The sequence below is a fragment of the Cetorhinus maximus genome, chromosome 12, assembly GCF_964194155.1.
Source record: "Cetorhinus maximus chromosome 12, sCetMax3.hap1.1, whole genome shotgun sequence".
Taxonomy (NCBI): domain Eukaryota; kingdom Metazoa; phylum Chordata; class Chondrichthyes; order Lamniformes; family Cetorhinidae; genus Cetorhinus; species Cetorhinus maximus.
Window position 1 is genome coordinate 27,257,776 of NC_135890.1, and position 27,573 is coordinate 27,285,348.

Sequence of the window (27,573 nt, forward strand, 5' to 3'; positions counted from 1 at the left end):
GCTATAGGATGGCAGAGGAGGTGGTCACAGGAGGTCAATAGAAGCAAGGCAGGTGGTAGGCCAGAGTCTTGGAAGGTTGAATCATGGTGTAAGGTGATGATGGTGGTGTTTTGGAAAAGCAGGAAAGGAGATAAAAGAAAGGAGATGACAAGGTGTTCAAAGACGGCTGTCAGAGGCCTGAAGTCCAATTATAATGGATAATACAGCTGGTGCTGTTGTTATTCATCCTATGATTGGTGATTCAATTATAGATAAACACTTTCAGAACCAGACTCTCTTTCGTAGCCAATCTTTCACTTGAAATTTGAGTCCTTGCACTCCAGCATCAGCATTCAACCATTGCTTCCCTGCAAATGAGGGAATATTCAAATCTCAGATAAATTTAATGCACAACACATATCATGATTCCTTTTATGAAGGAAGTTGAATCCAGGTAAAATATTGTATTTTTATTATTTGGCTTTGCTCATGTTTACATTTTTAAACAGGAAGGACCTAGACCTGTCATAAATGTATCAGATGATGTTTCAAGTGATGAAGATGGCGAGGCTGGATCGCAAGCATTCACGCAACGACGAACTGGGGAACGAACTTCAAGTGACAGTGTATTACGGAATAGAAAATCTCACCAGTATAAAAGACACTACATTCCTGAGGTTATAGACTAGTTTCTTCTTCAGCACCATAATCAACAATGTGTTACATGCTACATTGTACTCTTAACATAGTAGAGTAGAATGGACAACAACATTGATAACAAGACCTAGTTAAATCTGAAAGTTATTTGAATTGCTTTTACAATGAAAAGACTACATTTTTTGACTAAAATGGAGGTCAAAATGAATGCAAGGCAGGTGGACATTATAAAATTTTAAATTACATTTCAGTAGTAGATGAAGCCTACTTAAATAGGGATGGTGCATATTTCTGGTACCAACTCATGAGTTGAGTTATACATTTGAAAGATCATTTTATGTCAAATTATTTTGCAGGAGACTGCTAAATCTGCTACTAGTTGTAGTTCACGCAGTTCTAGACAAGATTCGGAAAGCACACGCCATGAATCAGAAACTGAAGATGTATTATGGGAGGACCTTCTGCACTGTGCCGAATGCCGTACTTCCTGCACTAGTGAGACTGAGGGAGAAAATTCCCATTTGAATTCCTCAGGAAAAAAGGAATACAGAGATGATCCATTTCACCAGGTTTGTTTCAGAATTTCATTCATATAATGAGCCATTGTTAAATATTATTCCTTTAATAATATTTAACTTGCATATTTTTGAATGAATCCTTTAGGTTGACTAAAGGCAATATTTAATAGTTTCAATTACACAATTAATGTTTTGTCAAAGTTTCAAACTGGTGACATCTGTCATGATTCAGGCTTTTCATGCTCAAAAAAAAGGGCTATGTTGCACTTGTGTTGAAATCAAAACCAAAGTAATTTGGAAGTCTTGTAACGTCCCTACCTCTGAGCCAGAAGCTCTGGGACTTGATGGCAACGGAAGATGTCTTCCCAAACAGGTTGATTATTAACCTGCAAATCCTTCCAACACACCTATGGCAGATAGTAAGAGTGGGAGACTATCCTGGTCAGTCAGGACCCTCAGAAGATAGTGGAAAGCCACTGCAGTACCTTGCCAAACATAACCATGGACCAATACATGAAAGTCCATGCTTGCCAAAGCCCTCTTCGGTCATGGTACCTGAAGAGAGAGAGAAAATACCAATCAGAAAATAGCATTTATGATAACTTTGGTTTATACAGTGTTATAACATTTTCCAGTATATGTGTAAGTTAACATTAAGCATGATTTTTGAATTAACAAGTTATTCACTACTGTATTATCAAAGTTTTGCCATTGCTTTGGTTCTGACCAGACTGAATCAGGTCCCTAACCTCCGCTATACCTTTCCTAGTCAACCTTTTTTTAACTCATGACCATTGGATGCCAATCTGGAATTAATTTTCTCTAGTTTCATGATACTGAGGGCAGTTGTTTACCTCTACTGCTGTTCTGGCTGAGATCAGCTAACTCAGCACAGATCAAGGATACAAACTGTGACCTTCCTGGTCTGTATGTTGTCAGAACTTTTAATCAAGTTTGCAGACAAGTCATCCTTCTATTTTAAGTAATGTGGCAGTGTAGGTGTGTTCAACTATTTTCATTGAGTCGTTGGAACTAACTTAAATGTGCAAGATGCAATTAAACACAAGTTGAATGTTTTTAAAATCTGGGGACCGCTGAAGCCATTGACTTTGGCCCTCAACATCAACTCCATATTCCAGCTCTTTGCTCACTCACTATACAGGCATTCATAGTTACAAAACTACTCTCAGCAAAGCACATGAATATTAAATTACTGTAACTACATAAACCCACTAGTTGTACTCCAAGTTTACCTTAGAAACGTAAGGATGTTGCTGCTAGTGCTTTTCTCACCATAAGATTACAACAGTTAACCAGAAGGCCCTTCTGGGTTGGGTTGAACCAGACTGTTCACAACCTAGTGTTTAACCTTATGAACAAACATTTAGGTTGCTATTCACATATATCTTTCTCCAGCTCAGTGTCCATTCTTGTCCGATTAGAAAGCCATGGGACATTTTTCTGAATTCAGGATGCTATTTTAATGCCAGTTGTTATAAAACTTTGTTTATTTTTTTGCTCTTGGGATGTGGGGAACACTGGCAAGGTTGCACTTATAGCCCATGCTTAACTGTCCTGAGTCAGAGCTGGAGGGCCTTCTGATTCTGTTGTAATCTTATGGTGAGAAAAGCACTAGCAGCAACAGCATTACGTTTCTAAGGTAAACTTGGATTGCAACTTTGCAAGTACAACCAGTGGGTTTATGTAGTTACAGTAATATGATATTCATGTGCTTTGCTGAGAATAGTTTTGTAACTATGAACGCCTGTATTATTAATTGGAAAAGAGAAAAGCTAAGAATCTACACTAGCATAAAGGAGGAAGTGAGATGGTGTTTGCGGGGTAACAGGAAGGAACACATAATGAGGATCCTTCAACTGCAAGTTAAATCTTTAAAAACTATAATGTGTTGCTATACTAACATTTACACTTTTTCCAGAGTCATTTACCATGGCTTCACAGTTCCAGTATAAGTTTGGAAAGAGTAAGTGCAATCGTCTGGGAATGCAACGAATGTAAGAAAGCTGATATGTCTGTGATGGAAATCAGTGGAATGATTATGAAAAGAGTGAGTATAGCACTTTAAACAGGGGAGAAAAATTGTTTAACTTAACACTAACTCCTGCCAACGCAATATGGCCGCTGACCGCGCTTCTGCACATGCATATTGCTCCGCACGTGCATGGAAATCAAATGTTGTCGCTGCTGCGCCCAGCCTGCCTGGATCACTTTGCTCATGCATCGATGATGTCACTACACACAGGCGTGCTGCCGGCAGAAGGATCGCGCATGCGCGAATTTCAAAATTCAGTGTTATTTTAGCTGTAGAGGGAGAGAGTGGCCTGCTGTCTCTCTTTGGCCGGGATTTTCCGGCCCTGTTGCGGGCGAGACCCGCCGCAGGTGAGGTGGCGCCCCTGCCAGAAGTCCATTGACTTGTGACGGGACCGGAAGATCCCAGCGACAGGCAGGTGCGGAAAATCCCACCCTTTGTTTCTTCACTGGCAGGCTGTCTGCAAGCCCACAACAGAAGAGGCCACTGAACAGTGCAACCAAGTTGACAACGAGTTGCACAGCCACCATGAAATCTGACACACTCAATGGGGAGTCCTCCTGTTCCTCCCCATCTCATACTTTCTCCAGCCCAACAAACCTCACTAAACTGCCCCAGACCCCACACCCATCCCTATATCTGTGACTTCCTCCGACCATCTGTGATTTGTGTGTTGCTACAATTCTGGCCTCTTTAGCATTCTTCATTGCTCCTAAATTGGAGCCTGTGTTTTCAGCTGCTAAATACCTCATGTATAGAATTAACCTCATTAACTCTTGCTTCCAAGACTCACTCTGTCAAGAAAAATGAGGATTTATTGCAAAACCAAATTTGTTTTGGATGATTACAAATTCACATGTTTTGTAATTCTACTCCGAGTGTACGTTAAAAGGATGCCACCACCCAACTGATGATTTCAGCCACACCATCTTTGGCCCTGGCTGCTGCCTACGTCATTGCTTCAAATGATGTGACAAAGCAACACGCTCAAACTGTGCATGCACGAAGCATGCATGGCATTGGCAAGAAGCGCAGCCTTAACTTAACTTCTCCATATAATATAATGGTTAGAAACTGAATATATCAATGCATTTTGTGCCATAAATTATTCAGGTGGTTTTAGCAAGTAAGATGAAAGAAATGAAGAAACAAAAAAAAAATCTTTGGCCTCCAATTCCATCCACTTCAATTTTAGCAAATGTCCTCTATCTCCTTAGTTGACACTGTAACTGTTATAAACATGCTCTTATTAAAATTACAATAGCCTTATTGAGTACTAATGAGAGAAATAGATAAATGCAGAACTAACATTCTGCATTAGCCTCCATAAAAATTATGCTCTTTTAACAGATATATGCTTCTAGCAATTGTATTGCTAAACATTTTATTTTCTTTTTTGAGTTGTTCCTTTAGCCTTCCATTAGTTTTGCAGTCCATTTCATTTTACTCATTTCTTTCTAATCGATCTATCCATTCCAACCTCCAAGAAGGTCACAGGATTATGTGGAAAATGCCATAGTTCATTGACAATATTAACAGTATGGTAGAGCTTCCCTTAACTAATATCTGTGGATATAAAGATAGAAAAATAGCGTCAATACTTAATTTGCACAAACCGTTCATTAAAGTTATGTGATATTGATTGTAATCTAAATTTATCTTAAGATGCATGTTATAATAATTGGCTGCCCAGTAGAGTGCAAAGCAGCATTTCCATAAACAAGCCCTTGCTCCCTGTGATCTGAAACATGGGCCAGGATTTTCCCGTCTGCAAGTGGAGGACAGGGCACGCTCGCCGACGTATAAAATGACATGCGGTGACGTCGGACGGAACTCCCAACGTCACAACGCCCCATTTAAATTTTCAGGTAGGTGGGGGCTCAGCAAAATCAGCTGTGCGCCCGCCGACCTGCCAATGGCCAATTGAGGCCACTGACAGAGTCATTTAAGTAATTAATGGACCTGCCCAACCAACCTTTCAGGTTAAAAGCAAAAAACTGCGGATGCTGGAAATCCAAATCCAAAACAAAAACAAAAATACCTGGAAAAACTCAGCAGGTCTGACAGCATCTGCGGAGAGGAACCCAGTTAACGTTTCGAGTCCGTATGACGCTTGAACAGAACGAAGGAAAAATAGAAAGGTGAAATATAAGCTGTTTTAAGCGGGGTTGGGACAGGTAGAGCTGGATAGAGGGCCAGTGATAGGTGGAGATAACCAAGAGATGTCATAGACAAAAGGAGAAAGAGTTGTTGAAGCTGGTAATATTATCTAAGGAATGTGGTAATAAAGGTACAGATAGCCCTAGTGGGGGTGGGGTGGGGGGGAAGGGATCGAAATAGGCTAAAAGGCAGAGATCAAACAATGGATGAAAATACATTTTAAAATAATGGAAATAGGTGGGAAAAGAAAAATCTATATAAATTATTGGAAAAAAGGGGGATCGGAAAGGGGGTGGGGATGGAGGAGAGAGTTCATGATCTAAAATTATTGAACTCAATATTCAGTCCGGAAGGCTATAAAGTGCCTAGTCAGAAGATGAGGTGCTGTTCCTCCAGTTGGCGTTGAACTTCACTGGAACAATGCAGCAGGCCAAGGACTTTTCAGGTTGGCGGGCAGGCCAGGAGCCCTGGCGGGCATTAGAAAAAGCGTGAAACCTCATCCACGGGCGAGATGAGGTTTCATGTAGGTTTTAAAAGATTTAATTAGTGTTTCTAAAAGCTATGGACATGTCCCAACTCATGTGCCAGTGTCACATGAGGGGACATGCCAGGGAATTTTTTTTTCTATTTTTAATATTTTTTACAGTAGAGCCAATCTCCCTGAGGCAGCACTTCGCCTAATGGAGATGAGTGAGCTCTTTTGTGCGTATGTGCGAAATAACGCTCTTATCGGGTTTAGGGATTCTCCCCCCCCGCCAGCCTGCACAGGGAGCGCATGCAGAGGTCACGCTGGGCGGGCCTTAATTGGCTTGCCCACATAAAATGGCGGCGCACCCCAGATCAGGGGCGCCAATCAGAGGCACGCCTCCGCGTGCCCGCTCTTCAACTCCCTCCTCCCCCCCCCCCACCCCCACCCCCGACGGGGCGAAAATCCTGACCATGACCATTAAATGCACAGTATCTAATATATTGCACTGGGTTGAACTGAACAGCTTTGTTACTGCAATTTGCATACTGGAAATGATGATCCTCCTTATGCCATCTTGGTATTAGGATCACAAAAGAGTAACTTTGTCAGAAATACAGAAAATGCAGGAAATACTCAATAGTTCAGACACCATCAGTGGAGAAAGAAACAGAGTTAACTTTTCAGGTCGATGACCTTCCATCAGAACTAGCTGTTGGAGATGAACTATTTTTTAGAATGTACAGTTCAGCCTATAATCTATGGATTGGGTTAATTAAAAATAAAAATTAATTAGTAACAAAAGATCAATGTAACATATTCCACTAGACTACAATATTTAACTTAAAATAGTTAAGTTTAGAATAAACTTAAAATAGTTAACTCTTAAGTTTTAAGAATAAATTAGATAGATACATGGATGGGAGAGGTCTGGAGGGTTATGGACTAGGTGCAGGTCAATGGGACTTGCGGAATAATATTTTGGCACAGACTAGAAGGGCCGAATGGCCTGTTTCCGTGCTGTAGCGTTCTATGGTTCTAGAAGGGATGACTAACTTTGCTCAGTAATACTGAACATGGACAAGCGCTTAAAATACCATAGTTGAACCCGAGATTGAGTCCAACCCATGGAACCTTCATGTACTCATTGCTACACAGGCTGCATGATAGTAGAACAGAAAGAGCCTGTAAGCAAATATTCTATTCAAATTCATGACTTTGCTGACTCTAGATTCTCAGAAAATCAAGTGTACTTGCTGGATAACACACACAATTGAACAAAGCTATTGGGTTAAAGTGGTGCTTTCCTAGATTTCATTCTACATGTTGGACACATAGAAGTACCTTTTAATACTTTTAGGACATAGCAGCTTATCCCCATAAACCTAGTACATGGTTACTAGCTAGGGATGGGTATATATCCTGTTTCCAATAAATAAATTAAACTGTCCTAAACAGTGTATTGTTTCAAAAAATAATATACTATACTATACTAATATATGCTCTGACATTAATCAGAACAGATTTCTGAACAGTCACAAAATCTTAGCATAGCTGTTTTGATGGATCAGAAACAAATTGCTAATTGCTTGCAATCACTAGTATAGTTAAAGTCCTAATTTTGCACTGTTTCATAATTTAGCCCAACATATTTATCATCAGAATCTAAATATTACAGTTAAAACAAGGCTTTAGTATTTCAAAATATGGACTTCCTGAATAAAATTCCCTTCACTTCTGTTCTCATCCCTTCTCCTCCCACCCAGAACCATCACTTTCAACCCCAACTGTCACGTTCAACAGATCATTCTTCAGCATTTCTGCCACCTCCAATGTGATGCCACCATCATCAAACACCACTTCCCCTCCTCTCACTTTCCAGCATTGCATAAGTTTTGTTTGTTCTTTGACACCCTGGTCCACTCTTCAATTATTCCAGTGTGGCCTCACTATTCCATGGCACCTTCCTATGCAAGTGCAGGAGATTCATACCTGCCCCCCTACCTCATCCCTTCCCATTGTTTAGGGCCTTAACCGCTCCTTCCAGATGAAACAGCGATTAACTTGTACTCCTTTCAATTTGTTATACTGTATTTGTTGCTCACGATGCAGACTTTCAACATTGGGGAGACCAAATACAGATTGAGGGATCACTGTGTGGAACACCTCTGTTCAGTCTGCAAGCGTGATCCCAAGGTTACAGTTGCTTGTCGCTTTAATTCTTCATCACTCCCACTCTGACCTCTGTCTTCAGCTTCTTACACTATTCTAATGAAGCTCAAAGAACAGCACCTGATCTTTCAAGTAGGTTCTTTACAGCCTTCTGAACTCAACATTGAGTTAACAATTTCGGATCATAATCATTGTTCCCATTTTTTTTCAGTCAGCAGCTGTTGGTAACATTTCTGCTGTGGTCATTTACAGCTCCTTTAGGCTTATCTTTTGTTTCTTGACCTATCGCCACCCGCTTGCATCATCCCTTTTGTTATTGTCTTCCACCCAAACAAAGGCCTTCTCTTTTGTTTTCCCACACCTCCCTTTCCCTGCCTCCCTGATCAATTATGGGGACAAGGTTGAGTTCAGAAGATTACGAAGATGTGTGTTTTTTATATTGAAAAAAATGTGATAACTGTTATTTGAAAATTTGATGTTGACTAATAAACTTCCTTCTCCACATTTCTCCTACTGGTGGCTACAAACATTGAAATGCTTATATTTTAAGTCCTATATCCTTTCCAAATAAACTGTATGTAATAATTTCTGGGCAATGCAAATATTAACTTTCCAGTTGTTTTGTGAGGAAGCGGCACTGCACCAAAGTGGATTTAAAACCTAGCTCCTCTGTTTTGCCCTGTTCTTAAATGATTCACAGCTAATTATTGCACCATTCAGAATGTCTTTTTGTGCATTTATAGATTTGTAATTTGGCAGTTTTATAACTTCAATATTTTGAACATCTGCAGGTTAACAGCTACAAGCAAGGTATTGGTTACCAGCTGTTTGGGAACTTGGTTTCTCTGATTCTTGGCATCACTCCAGTTTTGTTCAGACTCTTTCAGCAGAAGGATGTGGAGCAACTAGTGTCACTCTCTGCTGCAGAACTCTTTTTCATTGCATTTGGTTCAAATGTAAATCAAACAGTTATTATGGTCGCATTAAGCTTTGTGGTGCGTGTGTGCCTCATGTGGATTTTTTTCTTTATGCTGTGTGTAGCCGAACGAACATATAAACAGGTAAGCTGAGATATTTCAGGTTCACGTATTATCTCAATTCCAATGACTTGTTTGAACCACCTCATGTTATATTTCTTATCCGGCCAATTTACTAGAGCATCAATTTTGAGGAAATTATTTTGATCAGATTTTACTGGGGCAGGGATAGGAAGAAGGGGTAAAGGAGAAATTGAATTTGATACAAAAACCTGACCAGGAATATGAACGATTATAAAAGAAAATGGTAGAATTTATAGCACATAAGGAGGTCATTTGGTTCTTTATGCCTGCATGGACTTTCTGAAGGAGCTGACCAGTTAGTCCCATTGGCCACACTGTTAAAAATTTTCTTTCTCAAATATTTATTTACTTGACATGTAAAACCTTTTACAGATTCTGCTTTTGCTACTGTTTCTACTCGGTATAACATAATTGGCCGGCCAAGGGTGGGATATTCCAGGCCTGGAGTCCTGTCTTCAGATCCAGTTTAAAAATTCAACCCCCTAAACTTCATGATCGGCCAATGGAATTAGTTTTTCCTTATTTACATCATGAAAGCCCCATATAATTTGAGCACCTCAATCAGATCTCCTCTTAATTTTCTCTGCTCTAACAAAGAGTTCTGGTTTCTTTAATGTGTCCTCATAATTTCAGCCTCTCATCCCTCGGGTATTACTATAGTAAATCATTTCAATGGTCTTTCCATGGCCTTTATCCTCCCTAAAGTTTAATGCTCAGAATTGAACACATTTTTCTGACCAATGATTTGTATGGATTTAGTCTTGCATCTTATGACCCTATTTATAAAAACTAAGATGCCATTTTTTTTTTTAGTTTATGCCAATTTTCACCTGTTTCAGCATATGCTGGGAAGGTTCTCAGGAAATCTGAGGTGTAACCTGCCAGTTACACTGTTTCAGAAAATTCCAGGCAATTCTGTTTTACTCTTAGAGTATGTCAATTTCTGCTAGGTACATTAAAATCCAGGTGAAATTCTCTGGATTGTTGCTGTTTCAGAAATGATTGAATCTTGATATCCTTTTATCATTTGTTTTTGATGAAAAAGTAACTTTTAAGGAATAATTAAACCAAATATTTTGTTTTCTAGAGATTACTATTTGCCAAACTTTTTGGCCATTTAACCTCAGCAAGAAGAGCCAGAAAATCTGAAGTTCCCCATTTCCGTCTCAAGAAGGTGCAAAATATTAAAATATGGCTCTCGTTGCGTTCATATCTCAAGGTAAATCCAATTTATTATTGTAATTATGAGGCTAAATACACTTGGCTATTCTGCTGGACTCTCACTGTAACTCCAACAGGAGTCCTGGATGCTTGAGGAAAGGCGAGTCTCAGATATGCTAGGTTGAAATCTTGGTTGGCCTTTTAAAGATTAGTGTTTTGCCCGCTCCTTCTCGGGCCAACTATGCCAGAGGTGCCAGGTCAGTGTCAGAGCTTCCTATGCTGGGAGTTCCCACTTTCCTGGCACATAAGGGGCTGAGCATTAGGAACAGGAGTAGGCCATTTAGCCCCTTGAGCTTTTCTGCCATTTATTGAGATCGTGGCTGATCTGCAGTCTAACTCCATATATTATGTTGGAGACTATATGATAATTGGAAAGAAGGGTCCAGAGATGTGGAAATCTGCTCCATTGGGGAAGGGGTTCAGACTAGGTAAGAACCTTTAACCTCCAAAGATAGAGGCCTGTTTTTAAAAGAAAACTTGCTGTCGCTGCCCTTACACAGGTGTCTAAGGGGCACATTTGGAGTGGGAAGTGACCAAGGCATCCAGATACCAGGACAACATGGGGCAAGCTGGTGCCTGAGTTACATCCATGATGATGTGGGCATCTGTTGGCCCCATGCAAATAAGGTACACACAGCCTACAAACTCTGGTGGATGTATTGGTGGACCAGACTCAGCATAACTGTTAGAAATTCGATGTGTATGCAATATTAGAAAGAAAATTCATTACGATATTTTGCAGAAACACAAACACCTCATTGCAAAATTTGGAACTTTTCTAAAAGTGAATCATTGCATAACTAGTAGAAAAGTTAATTCAGTGGCCCAGGTCTTCCAGTCTCCAGATTGTTGGAGGCCGGACGTAGTCACCCCGCCCCCCACCCACAAAAGATGCACTTTGGAACCCTGCGGAAGTCCTGACGTAGTGACTCTGCGTGAATTGCCTGGGAAGTTTGAATTTCAGATGGGCAATTCCCCTGTTCCCCAGGACTCTCCGAAAAAGTTTCTGACTCTTTTGGACAGTTCCAACTTACTTACCTGAATAGTTATTGTTGTGGTAAAAAGAACCACTCTCGAGTCTGTGAGCTTCAAGTAAGCAAGGATTTTATTACAAGCATATGCTGGGAGAAACACAGCTTGGTTCTCGCAGGGTATGTATCTCCAGTAACTAGGCTGTGTAACATATTTATAACTTTTAGTTACAACCTTCAGCTACACACATCACAAAATGTAATGATTATTCAGGCTGCAGATGTCCTCTGTTCTCTCACTGGGAGGCTGTTAGTGTTTGGGGACTAATAACTGCTTATCTGTTTCCTTATCTCCTTAACACCTTGTTTACCCAAGTTGCGAATGCAATTACATTTTCTAGGTTCTCACAGTATTGGCTACATGCCCCATCATGCCAACAGTGTTGGCTATATTTCTCATCATGCTTAGAAAGAGCTCTCATAACTACATTTGTCTATTCTAAAGCTATTAATGCATGCCTTAATATGAATCTTAGTATTAAATTATTTCAGTTACCCCACTTCAGTTACCCAGGAAACGTTAGACAGAAAAATCACAGTCTAAACCCTGGATAGCTATACAACTGACATGCCCATCTACTCCCTGTCCCCCCGACTATATCCCGACCACATCCTGACCCAACGTGACGAGCCCCAAGCACCCGACTAACTCTCCCCCCCGCCACCCCACAGACCTGACTTGACTAGCCCCCACCACCTGACTTTCCCTCCTCTCCCCGACCCAATCTGACTACCTCCTGACAATCCCCCAACCCAATCTGACCTGCCCCCATCACTTGACTTGCCCCGACTCCTGCAGCCCGACCTGATTAGCCCACTGAGTCCCCAACTTCCCCCAACCTTAACTTGACTAACCCCCAGCACCCAACTCCCTCCTGACTTCCTCCCCCGACCTGACCTGACTAGCCGCCGCCACCTGGTTTCCCTCCCACCCTCGACCAGACCCAACTAGCCTTCGACCTGAAACTCCACCCAACCTGATCACCCCCTGAACACCTACCACCTCACCTGCTTGCCAACCTGCCCAGCTTCCACCCTACCCATCAACACTCTGCCCAGCTGCCACCCTGCCCACCTGTCATGCTACCCACATCCCACTTACCTCACCCACCCTACCTGCTTAATCACTCATTCCCTCACCCATTCGTTAACACATTGAAAAGCTGTTTAAGTATCCCAAAACTTTAGTGAACATTTGCCAGCAAACAGTAGCTAATACTGTAAGGGCTTGCTTTGTCCCTTCCCACCCCCTCTCACCCACGATGATCCAGTACCACGAGGATGCAGTTCGATGGAGGGCCTCTCCACATTTCTGAAGAGGCCGGGATTGGAAAACCCGACCAGAAATATGGATCTCCGTCGTGGCGCAGCAAAGTAGGAGCAGAGTGGCAATCTGACAGTGATTGTTACTCCTTGGAAGATTCGGGCCATTATGTGTACAGACTTCCTTCTATGAGAAAATAGTCCAAATGATGTTCAGTGACATTCGCTCATTCTCTTCCCATATCCGTTCATTTCCTTGGTGCACTCACTCCTGTCAAGGGAAGAGCAAAGGTTTAAAGATCAGATCTTTTTTGTATCTAAATTTGAGCTGTTCCATATTGGTCTTGCTTGCTTAATTTTTGGTAAATACTTCATTTGGAATCTGTGTGGTATATTGGTGATGCTTTCTTCTGGAGGATCTGCAGAGAAATAAAGTGCTGTGGGTACTAGTGATCTTGGATTATCCAAAAGGATATGAGGTCTCCACTAGGGCTGCAAATTGCAGATTTACAGCTTCTGGTTTGTAGGGGAACAAAGAGTGAAACTAAGCAGTAAACATGACTAAATAAGCAATCTTAAAATTACATCACACTGGTCTCATTAAATTGAGAGATTGGACCCATCCTGTGACAGATATCCCTGTGTTATCTGTGTTATTACAGATTTAAAAAGCTGCCTATTTACAGGCTTATCATTTTACTACAAAACAGGCACTGAATAATAAAGAATTTACTTTGTGTTAGCAGTATTATGGGCTAGGAACAACTTGGATAATTTGAAATAAAAACAAGAAATGCAGGAAAAATTCAGTAGGTCAGGCAGCATTTGTGGAGAGAAACAGAATTAATGATCTTTTGTCAGAACCTGTGAAGAGAGAATATGATCTGGGATTAGGCTGGATGGCTATCTGTTGGCTGGCACAGATATGATGGGTCAAATGGCCCCTTTCATGCTGTAAATTTCTATAATTCTTTCTGTGATTTCTATGAGAAACAGTTTATGTTTCAGGGTGGTGATCTTTCATACGACACTGGAAATGATCAAGAAAAAGGATAACACTAGAAAAATATGATTTAATAGCTTTCTACTTTGCATAGACATAAAATATATTGGAGCATAACTTTTTACTGATGCAAAGAAAATAATAATCCTATTATTGATGGTATTTAATAGCCACTAGCCAAAGTGAGAGGCAAACATGGGTTTCCAATGGACAGTTTCATGAAACTAGGGGCAGATGGGGCAGAATTTTTCCAATGGAGGGATATTCTGCCCCACGACCAGAAAAGTCTGCAGGGAGCATATTCCCGCTGATCTGGGCTTCCCTGCATCCACTTAACGCTACAAGGAATGGTAATTGGCTGGAAGAAGGACTTCTCTCTCTCGCTCGAGAGGAAGCCATGCCTTGGAGAGCTGCCAGCCAGTCAGCGCTGTAGTCCCAGCAGCGCTATCAGGAGCAGTGGCTACTGTGACTACAAAGTGCTGGAGTCAGGATGCAGGTAAATGTTGGAGGATGCTGCAGAGAGGACTGGGGGAGGGGGTCATGATTTGATTGGCAGATGGAGAGGGAGTACCTTGGGGGGGGTGGGGGCAGATCTTAGGAGATGGGGCACCCAGTTGGAATATGGGGCCATAATGGAGGCCTCCCCTGAGCCTGCCCCAGACCAGAGCAGACTTACCTGCTGAGCCTACCCGTTACTGGCCCTGAACCCCTCATGCCAGCCTCAAAATTGAGGCTGGAGTGGGAAGTGGTTCTTAAGTGGCCATTAATTGAGGCACGGTTGGGCAGGCTGCCCTAGTCCTCGCCTGTCCCCACCCCCGTAAAATTGCGGACAGATCGGGAGAGGGCAGCAGGAAGGCCACCCAGCGAATTTTACAGGCCCCCTCCACCACCTTCAAACCCACTGGCGGGGGACTGTGAAAAATTCTGCCCCATGTTTTATTTGCATTAAACAATAGGAAACTAGTGAATCAAGATTCACCTATGGTCATACTATTTTAAATTAAGTAACTAAATTGCCATCTAACTAATAAATACTTGTCCCATGTAATTGGACAAGACCCTGATTCACCCACGAAGTCCTCCCAGTAGAACATAATAAGAACATAAGAACTAGGAGCAGGAGTAGGCAATTCAGCCCCTCGAGCCTGCCCCGCCATTCATTACGATCATGGCTGATCTCATTTCGGCCTCAACTCCAATTTCCTGCCCCCTCCCCATAACCTTTCAACCCATTACTAATTAAAAATCAGTCTATCTCCTCCTTAAATTTATTCAGCGTCCCGGCATCCACTGCACTGAGGTGGTGAATTCCACAGATTCACGACCCTTTGAGAAAAGTAATTCCTCCTCATCTCTGATTTAAATATACCACCCCTTAGCCTAAAACTATGGCCTCTCGTTCTAGAATGCCTTAGAAGGGGAAACACCCACTCCACGTCTACTTTGTCTATCCTCTTTAGCACCTTATATACCTCAATTAGATCTCCTCTCATCCTTCTAAACTCTAGCGAGTATAGGCCTAAACTGCTCAATCTCTCCTCATAAGACAAGCTCCACATCTCTGGAATCAATCTAGTGAACCTAGTGTGATGGAATCTGTGGTTTCAAAGTTTTTTTGGGATGAACCCTAACTGAAAAGGGAAACAGAGAAAGGAAACTGATCCGCAGTTTCGAAAGAAACAAAAACTGAAACTGCGATTGGAATCCAAAACTTCTAGGGAGATTGTACTTGGTTGAAAGCATATAAAAGGACATGGATCAATCCAAGCTCAGTAAAAGTTGGTGCAGTACAAGCAAGCTGAAAAAGACAGAGGCTAGATCCAGAAGCTGAGAATAAGCAAATATATAGTTTCTGCAGCTATTTCTGTAATTTGAAAATAAAATTGGTGGATCTACGCCATCCAGACTGAGTTGAGGAGTTTCTGTAGCCGTGTGCAATTTTTGCTGAAGACTTGAGTTCCTCTTGGAACTCAGGTTGGTCATGCGCTGCTCTCACCTGAGGATCAGGCTAAGTCTTAGAAGGAGAGGAGCTGAAATTCTTTGTGAGGAAGACAGAGTTTGAAGGACTTTTGTGACTGAGATTGATGACCTATATGCTGAATGGACTGCTGAGCCAATTCGTAAGATCGGTGTGAGTTTTATCTGCCACTTAAGTTTGATTTATTGTTTATAATTGACCAAAATGTTCTTTTTTTGTCTCATATTTAACTTATGTTCATTCTGGGTCATAGAGTATGGAAATACTTTGGGGTCCCCTCTTTATTGAACAGGCTGATAATGCTTGTGTGTGTGCAGTTTTGGTCTCCATATTTAAGGAAGGATATGCTTGCATTGGAGGCAGTACACTGAAGGTTCACTAAATTGGTCCCTGGGATGAAGGGGTTGCCCTATGATGACAGGCTGAATAAATTGAGCTTAGGTTCTGTGGAGTTCAGAAGATGAGAGGCGATCTCATAGAAACATGTAAGATTCTGAAGGGGCTTTTTAGGGTAGACGCTGAGAGATTGTTTCTGCTGGTGGGAAAATTTAAAACACGGGGGCACAGCCTCAGGATAAGGGACCAATAATTTAGGATTGGGATGAGGAGAAATTACATCACTCAAAAGGTTGTGAATCTTTGGAATTCTCTACCCCAGAAGATTGTGGGTGCTCCATCGTTGAATACATTTAAGGCTGGAATAGACAGATTTTTGGGGTCTCAGGGAATTGAGGGATATGGGGACCGAGTGGGAAAGTGGAGTTGAAGCCCAAGATCGGCCATGATCGTGTTGAATGGCGGAGCAGGCCGATGGGCCACATAGTCTACTCCTGCTCCTATTTATTGTATTCTTATTACAAATTGCAGTATTAAATGCACGAATGTTTTGCTGCAAAAGTCTGTTTGTGTATGTGCACTACACAAAAATCACAGTATGAATACATTAACTTAAAAGCCTTTTAAATAACTTGAGTGAATCACAGTACAACAGTGCATATGTTTTATCCCAAAACTTGCAGAAATATCTTGATTCAAAATGCGCACACCAATACAATGAGCCAATTAATATCTAGGGACTTTAAGTAACTTAAAGGAAAGAAAGAAGTAATCTATAAACGTTGTAATATCATTGGAGTACAAGTTTTAGCAAAACATATAAAATTAAAGCATGTTGTAAATGCAAAAATGCATTGTGCTGCTTCGTGCAATCTATATACACATCAACACATGTAACTACAAATTTGTCTTGCAATAAACTCTTGTGTACTGCTAGAGTAAACTATCCTGTGAACAGTAATTTCTCAAAACCAAGTGAAAACAAGAACATTAATTACATTGCAATGGATTGGTTTTATGTATATATTTAACAACACTAGCATACAAATATTGGCAAATTGCAGTACAGCAACTTCTAAAAGCTGTATGTGTTATGAAGAAAAACAAATAAAGCTGAGACCTGTATGTGTCAACTGTGGTTCAGTTGGTAGCACTGTTACCTCTGAATCAGCAGGTTGTGTGTTACCTCTGAATCAGCAGGTTGTGGGTTCAAGTCCCTGCTCCAGGACTTGAGCACAAAAAATCAAAAACTGATACTCCAGTGCAGTACTGAGGGAATGCTACAATGTCAGAGGTGATGTCATTCACATAAAACGTTAAAATATGTCAACAGTGACTACCCTGCAGAAGCATTTAATTGGCTGTAAAGCACTTTGGGATGTCATGAAAGGTGCTACATAAATGCAAGTCTTTTTCTCATAAATCCATATTGAGGTGTCTCGTGGTGTCAACTTTCAAAATGATGACTTTAAAATTCGTTCCTGGGATGAGAGAGTCACTGGCAACGTCAGGATTTGTTGCCCATCTCTAATACTCTGTGAGATGATGGTGGTGAGCCATCTTCTTGAACTGCTGTAGCCCATCTGGTCTAGATACACCCACACTGTTGAGGAGGGAGTTCCAGGATTTTGATCTACTGACATTGAAGGAATGGTCATACTTGGCTTGGAGGGGAACTTGCAGATATTGGTGTTCACATGCATCTGCTGCCCTTTTAGATGGTAGAGATTGTAGGCTTGGCAGGTGCTGTCGAAGGAGGCTTGGCAAATTGCTGCAATGTATCTTGTAGATGGCACTTATTGTTGCCGCTACATCAGTAGTGGAGGGAATGAAGATTAAGACATGTTTAAAGTTTAAAATTTGAATAATGCTGATGGAAGGGAAGTTAGCATTGTTTGTTGTCGGATAAGATAAGCCCTGTTGAATGTCTACATGCAATGTACCTATGTCATGGCATACACAGGCACACTTGGTGTAGATGTGATGCAATGCGTTTTCTTTGGTTTGGAACTTTGGGAAAACTTGCTATAAAAGCAGCAAGTAGCTATTGTAAAATGAGAAAATTTGTAATGCTTGTATTGTATAATTATAATTCTATTATGTGATGTAATATTGTGCAAATATAATTCAATTAGTAGTTTGTACAAGATTTTGAAGCATTGCATTTTTTCTGGCATTCTTAATAGTTTACCCCTTCATTCTGAATTGTGATACATTTTTGTTACTAATCTTCCATTTAACAAATTGTTTTAATTAATGTTACTGTTATCTTGATGCCATATGCATTTTCACTTTTCACCTGCTTGAATCTTCATGCTAGGCCTTTCCTTCTACTTTTAAATTGTAAACAAGTCCCACCAGCCTTTAACAGAAAGTGCTGTATCAATAAATAAGGATGATTGATCCATTTTTCAGCTTATAATTTATAAATATTTTTAATATGTCTTTTGGTTTCTGCACATATTATTATTTATTGCACATATTTTAAATATCCACACATTTTTTTCCTTGCATGTAAAGTGTACAAAACACTTTAAAAATAATTTTTGTACATGTATATTTAAAATACTAATTCAATTACTAATCTCTCCCGACAGAGACGAGGTCCACAGCGATCAGTAGATGTAATTGTTTCATCTGCATTCCTGTTGACTCTATCTGTAGTATTTATTTGCTGTGCACAGGTAAGCGTGTATTTGACTATTTAATATTTTTATTTTAGGGTTTGCGGTAACATTTCACTAACTAAAACATTTTAATTGTCCAATTACTGCCTTTTTTTCCCTATGAGCTATCTAAAGAGGAAAGCATATTTCTAGAGGAAGATTGCTCATTATACTCAGCCAGTTGAACAGCCAGCTTATTCAATACTTGTGCTGAATTTTAGTGTAGGGAAGTGGGATTCTTAGTAGGATCATAGAATGGTTACAACACAGAAGGAGGCTATTTGGCCCATGGAGTCTGTGCATGTCCACTGCAAGAGCAATTCATCTAGTCCCAATCCCCTGACCTTTCTCTGTACCCCTGATTTTTTTTTTATCTTCAGGTGCTTATCCAATTTCTTTTTGAAAGCCACAGTTGAATCTTCCTCCACCACCCTCTCAGGCAGGGCATTCCAGATCCTAACCACAAGTTGCCTTTGGTTCTTTTGCCAATCATCTTAAATCTGTGTCCTCTGGCTCTAGATCCCTCAAAAGGGATCAGTTTCTCTCTATTTACTCTGTCTAGACCTCTCATGATCTTGAACACCTCTATCCAATATCCTCTCAACCTCCCCTTCTGTAAGGAGAACCACCCCTGTTACAACTGCAGCCAATGTTATTTGCTGAGCAAGCCAAATCCCAGAGGGAAACTTGTCTTACTGATGATAACTCTTTTTTTGTACTTTGAAAACGAGATGAGAACTACTAATCCCAGAATAGAATCCCAGTAACACTTCTAGGATTTTAAAATTAAAAGATTTATTAATGAGAAGAAAAAAAACTTAAACACACCAGATTAAAATTGCAGTTAAAACAGTCTTACGAAACATTCCCCTAAAAATCCCATTTGGCCAGAACACACAAGTAAACAACTTGGCAAAGCTCCCTTATAGATTTTAACCATAAAAATCCAGTAATATTACCCAAGGCAAAACTGCTGTCACTTTAGTAAAAGGTATACCACGTGACTTTTCACTCCCTTGCAGTCTGCTGTGGAAATCCCAGAAAAAAAGGTTCAGAAACAGCCTACTTTCTGAAAACAAAGACTTCTCTGGATTGAAACTGGATGGCTGCTTCACATTAACAACTTTTCTCAGCATGGAGCTGGTCTCAGGACATCCCCCTCACACAGCCTACACAACTCAACTAAACATCTTTCCTTAAGTATCCTTTTCCCCTTTGATCTTAGGCTCCGTTGTTCTGAGCATCTCTTTGGACTCCATTTTTTCAAAATCTACATATCTTTCATGTTTTCCTATTGTTTCCACTTTCAGGTAAAATAAAAGTTAATAACCTTCCCTTGTTTACTTATGAAACTTTTGTAAGTTGTAAAAGTCCCTTGTAACTTCTAAACTCCTTTTGAAATTTAACAGCTGAAAAGTCAAGTCCCTAATTATCTTACAATGCAGATTTCAAACCCAACCCATTTACTCGTACATACAACTTCACCATAGCGTGTCATTTCGCACCTTCCCCTCTCATCTCTCTGCTCCCACAGGCAAGCTGTCTTTACTAACCTTCCCCCAGTTTAATTATACACACGCGCGCACACACACACACACACACACACCCTTCTTTATAGAACACCACCATATTCCCAAAAGTATAAAAAAAACATCCATCTTCACACCCTAGATTTTCAAATCTTATCATCATAGCTGAAGTCCTTCATCCTTGGAACCATTCTTATAAATCGTTTCTGCACCCTCTCTAAAGCCTTCAAGCCTTCACATACTTCCTAAAATGTGGTGCCAGAATTGGGCACAATATTCCAGTTGAGGCTGTACCAGCATTTTCTTAAGTTGCATCATAACTACCTTGCTTTTGTTTTCTATGCCTCGATTTATAAAACCCAGGTTCCTGTATGCCTTTTTAACTACTTTCTCAACCTGCCCTGCCACCTTCAATGATTTGTGCACGTACATCCTTAGGTCTGTCTGTTTCTGTATCCTTTTAGAATTATATCCTTTAATTTATATTGCTTGCTCGTTATACCAAAATCTATCACATTCAAATTTCTCTGCATTAAATTGCCACATGGCCTCCATCCCAATAGCCTGTCTATGTCCTCTTGAAGTCAATCACTATCCTCCTCACAGTTCACAATACTTTCAAGTTTTGTGTCAACTGCAAATTTTGAAATTGTGCCCAATGCGCCCAAGTCTAAGTCATTAATATATATTTTTTTTTATTCATTCACGGGATGTGGGCTTCGCTGGTTGGGCCAGCATTTATTGCCCGTCCCTAGTTACCCTTGAGAAGATAGTGGTGAGCTGCCTTCTTAAACTACTGCAGCCCATGTGGGGTAGGTACACCCACAGTGCTGTTATGAAGGAAGTTCCAGGTTTTGACCCAGTGACAGTGAAGGAACGGCGATATATTTCCAAGTCAGGATGGTGAGTGACTTCGAAGGGAACTTCGAGGTGGTGGTGGTGGTGTTCTCATCTATCTGTTGCCAGAAAAGCAGCAGTCACAGAATCATAGAATCACAGAATCAGAATCACAGAATCTCACAGTGCAGAAGAGGCCCATTGAGTCTGCACTGACACGTGAGAAACACCTGACTTACCTAATCCCATTTACCAGCACTTGGCCCATAGACTTGAATGTTATGACGTGCCAAGTGCTCATCCAGATACTTTTTAAAGGATGTGAGGCAAACCGCCTCCACCACCCTTCCAGGCAGCGCATTCTGGACCGTCACCACCTTCTGGGTAAAAAAGTTTTTCCTCCATCCCCCCTAAACCTCCTGCCCCTCACCTTGAATTTGTGTCCCTTCGTGACTGACCTTTCAACTAAGGGGAACAGCTGCTCCCTATCCACCCTGTCCATGCCCCTCATTATCTTGTACACCTCGATCAGGTTGCCCCTCAGTCTTCTCTGCTCCAACGAAAACAACCCAAGTCTATCCAACCTCTCTTCATAATTTAAATGTTTCATCCCAGGCAACACCCTGGTGAATCTCCTCTGCACCCCCTCCAGTGCAGTCACATCCTTCCTAAAATGTGGCGACCAGAACTGCACACAGTACTCCAGCTGTGGCCTCACCAAGGTTCTATACAACTCCAACATCATGACCTCCCTACTTTTGTAATATGCCTTTTTCACCACCCCACTAACATGTCGCCCCCCCCCCCACCCCACACCCTTCAGAGATCTATGGACACACACGCCAAGATCCCTTTGTTCCTCAGAACTTCCTAGTGTCATGCTGTTCATTAAATACTTCCTTGTCAAATTACTCCTTCCAAAGTGTATCACCTTATGCTTTTCAGGGTTAAATTCCATCTGTCACTTATCTGCCCATTTGACCATCCCATCTATATCTTCCTCTAGCCCAAGACACTCAACGTCACTGTTAACCACCCGGCCAACCTTTGTGTCATCCGCAAACTTACTAATCCTAGCCCCCACATAGTCATCTATGTCGTTTATATAAATGACGAATAATAGGGGACCCAGCACAGTTCCCTGTGGTATGCCACTGGACACTGGCTTCCAGTCACTAAAGCATCCTTCTGTCATCACCCTCTGTCTCCTACAACTAAGCCAATTTTGAATCCACCTTATCAAATTACCCTGTATCCCATGTGCATTTGCCTTCTTTATAAGTCTCCCATGTGGGACATTGTCAAAGGCTTTGCTGAAATCCATATAAACTACATCAACTGCACTACCCTCATCTACACACCTGGTCACCTCCTCAAAAACTTCAATCAAATTTGTTAGGCATGACCTCCCTCCGACAAAGCCATGCTGACTATCCCTGATCAAACCTTGCCTCTCCAAGTGGAGATAGATTCTGTCCTTCAGAATTTTCTCCAATCGTTTCCCTACCACTAGTCCTAGTACTGATCCTTGGGGAACACAACTGCATACCTCCCTTCCAGTCCGTAAAACAACCAATTACCACCACACTCTCAGCCAATTTCGTTTTGATGATATCATGGTCCCTATTATTCCATGTGCCTCAACTTTGCTGACCAGTCTATCATGTAGCACTTCTTCAAATTTTTTTTGGAAGTCCATATGCACGACATCAGCTGCATTACCCTCATCAACCCTCTCCATTACCTCAACAAAGAACTCCACAAGATTCTAACCACTTTTTCTTTAACTAGTTATGTGATCATTTCATCCTTAATTAGAGGCAATAAAATTTTCCCTACCACAGATGTTAAGGTAACTAGCCTATAATGATCTGAATTAGTTTTGCCTCCAGTGCACACCTATACTCAATAGAACCATGCAATATAATTTTTAGGACCTCACCAATTTCCTCAAGGATGTGTCCTATTGGATCCTGGCACTTTATCTTCCTTTAGCATATAATGCACCAACATTTTCTTTTTTTTATTCATTCATGGGATGTGGGCATCTCTGGCTAGGTCAACATTTATTGCCCATCCCTAATTGCCCTTGAGAAAGTGGTGATGAGCTGCCTTCTCGAACCGCTGCAGCCCATAGTGCTGTTAGGGAGGGAGTTCCAGGATTTTGAACCATCGACATTGGAGGAACAGTGATATAGTTCCAAGTCAGAATGTTGAGTGGCTTGGAGCGGAACTTCCAGATCGGGGTGTTATCATGTATCTGCTGCTCTTGTCCTTCTAGATGGTAGTGGTCCTGGGTAGAAAGGTGCTGCCTAAAAAGACTTGCTGAATTCCTGCAGTGCATCTTTTAAGTGGTACACTGCTGCCACTATGCATCAGTGGTGGAGGGAGTGAATATTTGTGGATGGGGTGCCAATCATGCAGGCTGTTTTGTCCTGAATGGTGGCAAGCTCCTTGAGTGTTGTTGGAGCTGCACTCATCCAGGCAAGTGGAGGGTATTCCATCATACTCCTGAAGCACCTTATAGATGGTGGACAGGCTTTGGGGAGTCAGGAGGTGAGTTACTTGCCGCAGGATTCCTAACCTCTGACTTGCTCTTGTAACCACAGTATTTATATGGCTAGTCCAGTTCAGTTTCTGGTCAATGGTAACCCGCAGATTGTTGATAGTGGGGGACATTGAATGTCAAGGGGCGATGGTTAGATTCTCTCTTGTTGGAGATAGTCATTGCCTGGCACTTGTGTGGTGCGAATCGTACTTGCTACTTGTCAGCACAAGCCTGGACATTGTTCAGGTCTTGCTGTATTTGAACATGGACTACTTCATAACATTGCTTGTCTTGCTCTAAATCATTTCAAGATTCATCTCCTTTTTGACATCTTTTTTTAGCAAAGACTGGTGCAATCCCTGTAATTTTTTCCAACAACATCAACAAATTGATTATCCTCTCGGGCGTCCTACTTTTAGCCTAATACTTACTTTACTGTGTTACAATCAGGTGAGATGGGGTAGAATGTCTCCCCTCTTTTTCCACTGCTTGTTTTACTGTAAGTGTTTTTTTAAAAAGGATATGCTTGCCAATTCAGTAAGTATTTAATTGTTTACGTGCTGTGACTGTAAAAGACACACACAGGCAGGTTTCCCTCTTAGCCTTTCTTGTTCTTAACCTACTTCTTTGTTTTCTAATACGCTGCTTCTTTTATTCACTTTTATTTATATAGTTCTTATAGGCTGGTCTCTAACATTTTTATTTTACATCGCATCCTAAACCTTCTGGTATTTTACTTTTTTAATGGAATATACTTAATCTGTACGTCTCTGTTGCTGCGTAATACTGTTTGCCAACATTTCCTTCTACTTCACCTCAATTCATGTAGATCACCCCTCATCTTTCTAAAATTTGTCCTAATCTAATCTGGTGATTGGGTTTCTGAACTGGCTTTTTCCCTTTCTAGGTTTTTTAAATCATATTGCAATCATACTTCCCAAGGTGCTTGCTAACATTTGGATTCATTACTCAGAACCAGATCTAGCAATGCCTGCAACATTGTAGACCTACTAACATAATGTGATTCATGTTAATTCTTAATGGGGAGCATTCCATAATGGGGAAAACAAAGAACTATTTATCATATAAGTCTTCACTGCTTTCTCATGTGTTCAGCTGTGAGTAAAGGTAAACTGCAGAAGGGCATGTGAGGGCTATTGTGGTATCTTCTATACAAAGGTGGTAAGTTGCAGATGACATGTGATGCAATGAAACCACGATATCTGCCATTAAGAAACGTGTTTATTAAAATGCACAGTTGCAAGGTGTTGCTGTTTGCTGTTACCCTGTTTGCCCCGGAGAGACCAATTGAATTTGTTGTATTGAATGGCCATGTGGAGTTGCTGGAGATGGCACTCACTGCCAAAGCCATCCCCCTCTGTGGAAATGGATTATAGCTTTCATGAGCACTTTCATGGTACCAAAAAGCTGATCTTCCTTTGCTGAACTACTGACAGTAACCCCACACCTGAAGAGTTAAGCTTGTGGGCTTGTTGCCCTGAAGAAGCAGCGGCTTCATACATTGCGTTGAACAACATTGCTACAGACATAAAATGGTTGTTGGAATCTCCTCCCACACCAAGGCAGATTCCCTAGAGGATGCTATGAATACTGGGAGTCTACTATGAATATATAATAAAGGTGCTGGTTGGCAGGAACTGTTGACAGGTGGAAGTGCAATTCTAGTGCATTGGTAAATCCACTAATGAGGAAAATTAATCCACTAATCTTTAATAGCGATTATGTAAGGCACATTAGGTCTAAATGTGGCTGCAGTTGAACTCTGAGACCAATAGCTAAAGAGTGAGACATGTAGCTGATAGGACCAGAGCTTACTATAAACTGCAACTCACATTCTTGTTACCAACAGGGAGTAATATAGAGTCTGCATAGTACATGTAATCTCAGAGATATGCTTTCTCAGCTGTCATTTTTAAATAGGAAAGAATAATATTCAAAAAATTCAATTAAGTGTCTAGGAGTTCCAGTGGATCACCTGAACGATTTTTAAATCTAACTTTGCACTGGATGGACTTCCTGCTGAATTATTAAGTCCAACAAAACCAATGCTCTTGATTTAATCTGTTTTTTCTTTTTTGTAGCTGCTTCATATCCATGAGACATTCCTTGATTTTCACTATAACTGGGAGCTAGTGATCTGGTGTATCTCATTAACATTGTATCTACTGAGATTTGTCATGCTAGGATCTGAGACAAATAACAAGTACAGCAATACCTCGATCTTACTGACAGAGCAGGTAACAAACTAAATGTTCTTCTGTTGCTTAGAAAATGTGAAAACATCAATCTCTCTTCATTGTTCCTGTCTGCTACATAGCTCCTGGTTTAACATTTGTACATATTATATACTGGGTAATCTAGTTTTAGTGGCATGCTGATAAGGCTGGATAATGACAGATCTCCCAGTTTCAGTGTAAAGAGCCATCAATCTGTATTTAATCAAAGAATTTGCGATCCTAGAAGCATTAAAAAGCTTTTGGGCTGAAATAAAAAGTATTGTGTAAAAGTGTTTGTGAAAAACAAGAAAGGCCAAAGATGAAGAAATGTCATTTACATACGAACATATGAAATAGGAGCAGAAGAAGGCCATTCTGCCCCTCTAGCCTGCTCCGCCATTCAATAAGATCATAGTTAATCTGTTTGTGTTTCGAATTCCGGATTTCCAGATAACTTTAGATTCTTGTTAGGCAAAGAATCAGTCTACCTCCACCTTAAAACTTATCAATGACCCCCGCTTCCACTGCCTTCTGAGGCAGAGCATTCCAAAGTTGCTCAACCCTCAGAGAAAAAATTTCTCCTCATCTCTGTCCTAAAAGGGTGACCCCTAGTTCAGGACTCACCCACAAGAGCTTGTTTCCATGTCCACCTTGTCAAGACCATTCAGGATCTTATATACTTCAATCAAGTCACCCCTCACTCTTCTAAATTCCAGTGGAAACAAGCCCTGTCTGCCCAACCTATCCTCACAAGGCAGCCCACTTATTCCAGGTATCAATCTAGTAAACCTCATCTGAACCGCTTCCAACCCATTCACATCCTTCCTTATTTAAGGTGAACAAAACTGCACACAGTATTCAAGATATGGTCTCACCAATGCCCTGTATAACTGAAGCACAACATCCTTACTTTTATGTTCAATTCCTCTTGTAATAAAGGATAGCATTCCATTAGCCGCCTTGATTATGTGCTGTACCTGCATGCTAACCTTTTGTGACTCATGCACTAGAACACCTAGATCTCTCTGCACCTTGGAATCCTGCCATCATTCTCCATTTAAGTAACACTTCGCTTTTTTATTCTTCCTGCCAAAGTGAACAACTTCACATTTTCCCACATTATACTCACATCTGCCAGATTTTTTTCCCACTCACTCAATCTATCTATATCCGCCTGCAACCTCCTTAAGTCTTCTTCAAAACATATTTTTCTTCCTATGTTTGTATCGTCTGCAAATTTAGTTACCATGCCTTCACTCCCCTCTTCTAAGTTATTGATGTAAATTGTAAAAGGTTGGGGCCCCAGCACAGACCCCTGTGGGACTCTAATCATCACATGCTTCTTTTTTCTGCTAGCCAGCCAATCTTCTATCCATGCTAATATGTTGCCCCCTACATCATGAGCTTTTATTTTCCGCAATAACCTTTGATGTGGCACCTTATAAAATGCCTTCTGGAAATCCAAGTACAGTACATCCACAGCACATGTTACTCATTCGCAGAACTCTAATACATTGGTTAAACAGCTATAGCCCCCCCTTAATGATTGATTCTAAAACCTTCCCCACAACAGACATCAAGCTAACTGGCCTACAGTTTTCTGCTGCTCCCCAACCTCTCCCCCAGCCACCCACCCACCCACCTTCTTGAATAGAGGGGTTATAATTACTACTTTCAAGTCTGATGGAATCTTTCCAGAATTTAGCAACTTTTGGAAAATTAACACCAACACATCTACTACCTCATTAACCACCTCTTTTAAGACCCAAGGATGAAGTCCATCTGGACCCAGAGACTTGTCTGTTGTGGGGAAGGTGCTAGAATTAATCATTTAAGGGGGTTATAGCTGTTTAACCAATGT

At 41.0% G+C, this 27,573-nt stretch overlaps 1 protein-coding gene across 3 annotated transcripts in view; it reads left to right on the top strand.

The window, feature by feature from the left end:
* LOC144687327 (protein PHTF2) overlaps positions 1-27,573 on the top strand; it is a 120,232-nt gene that overhangs the window by 84,911 nt on the left and 7,748 nt on the right. For all 3 annotated transcript variants that reach the window (XM_078553283.1, XM_078553285.1, XM_078553284.1), the window contains 7 exons: positions 489-656; positions 993-1,205; positions 3,094-3,222; positions 8,794-9,063; positions 10,151-10,282; positions 18,493-18,579; positions 25,578-25,733. In XM_078553283.1, coding sequence (XP_078409409.1) covers positions 489-656; positions 993-1,205; positions 3,094-3,222; positions 8,794-9,063; positions 10,151-10,282; positions 18,493-18,579; positions 25,578-25,733 — 1,155 coding nt within the window. The remainder of the gene's footprint in view (positions 1-488; positions 657-992; positions 1,206-3,093; positions 3,223-8,793; positions 9,064-10,150; positions 10,283-18,492; positions 18,580-25,577; positions 25,734-27,573) is intronic.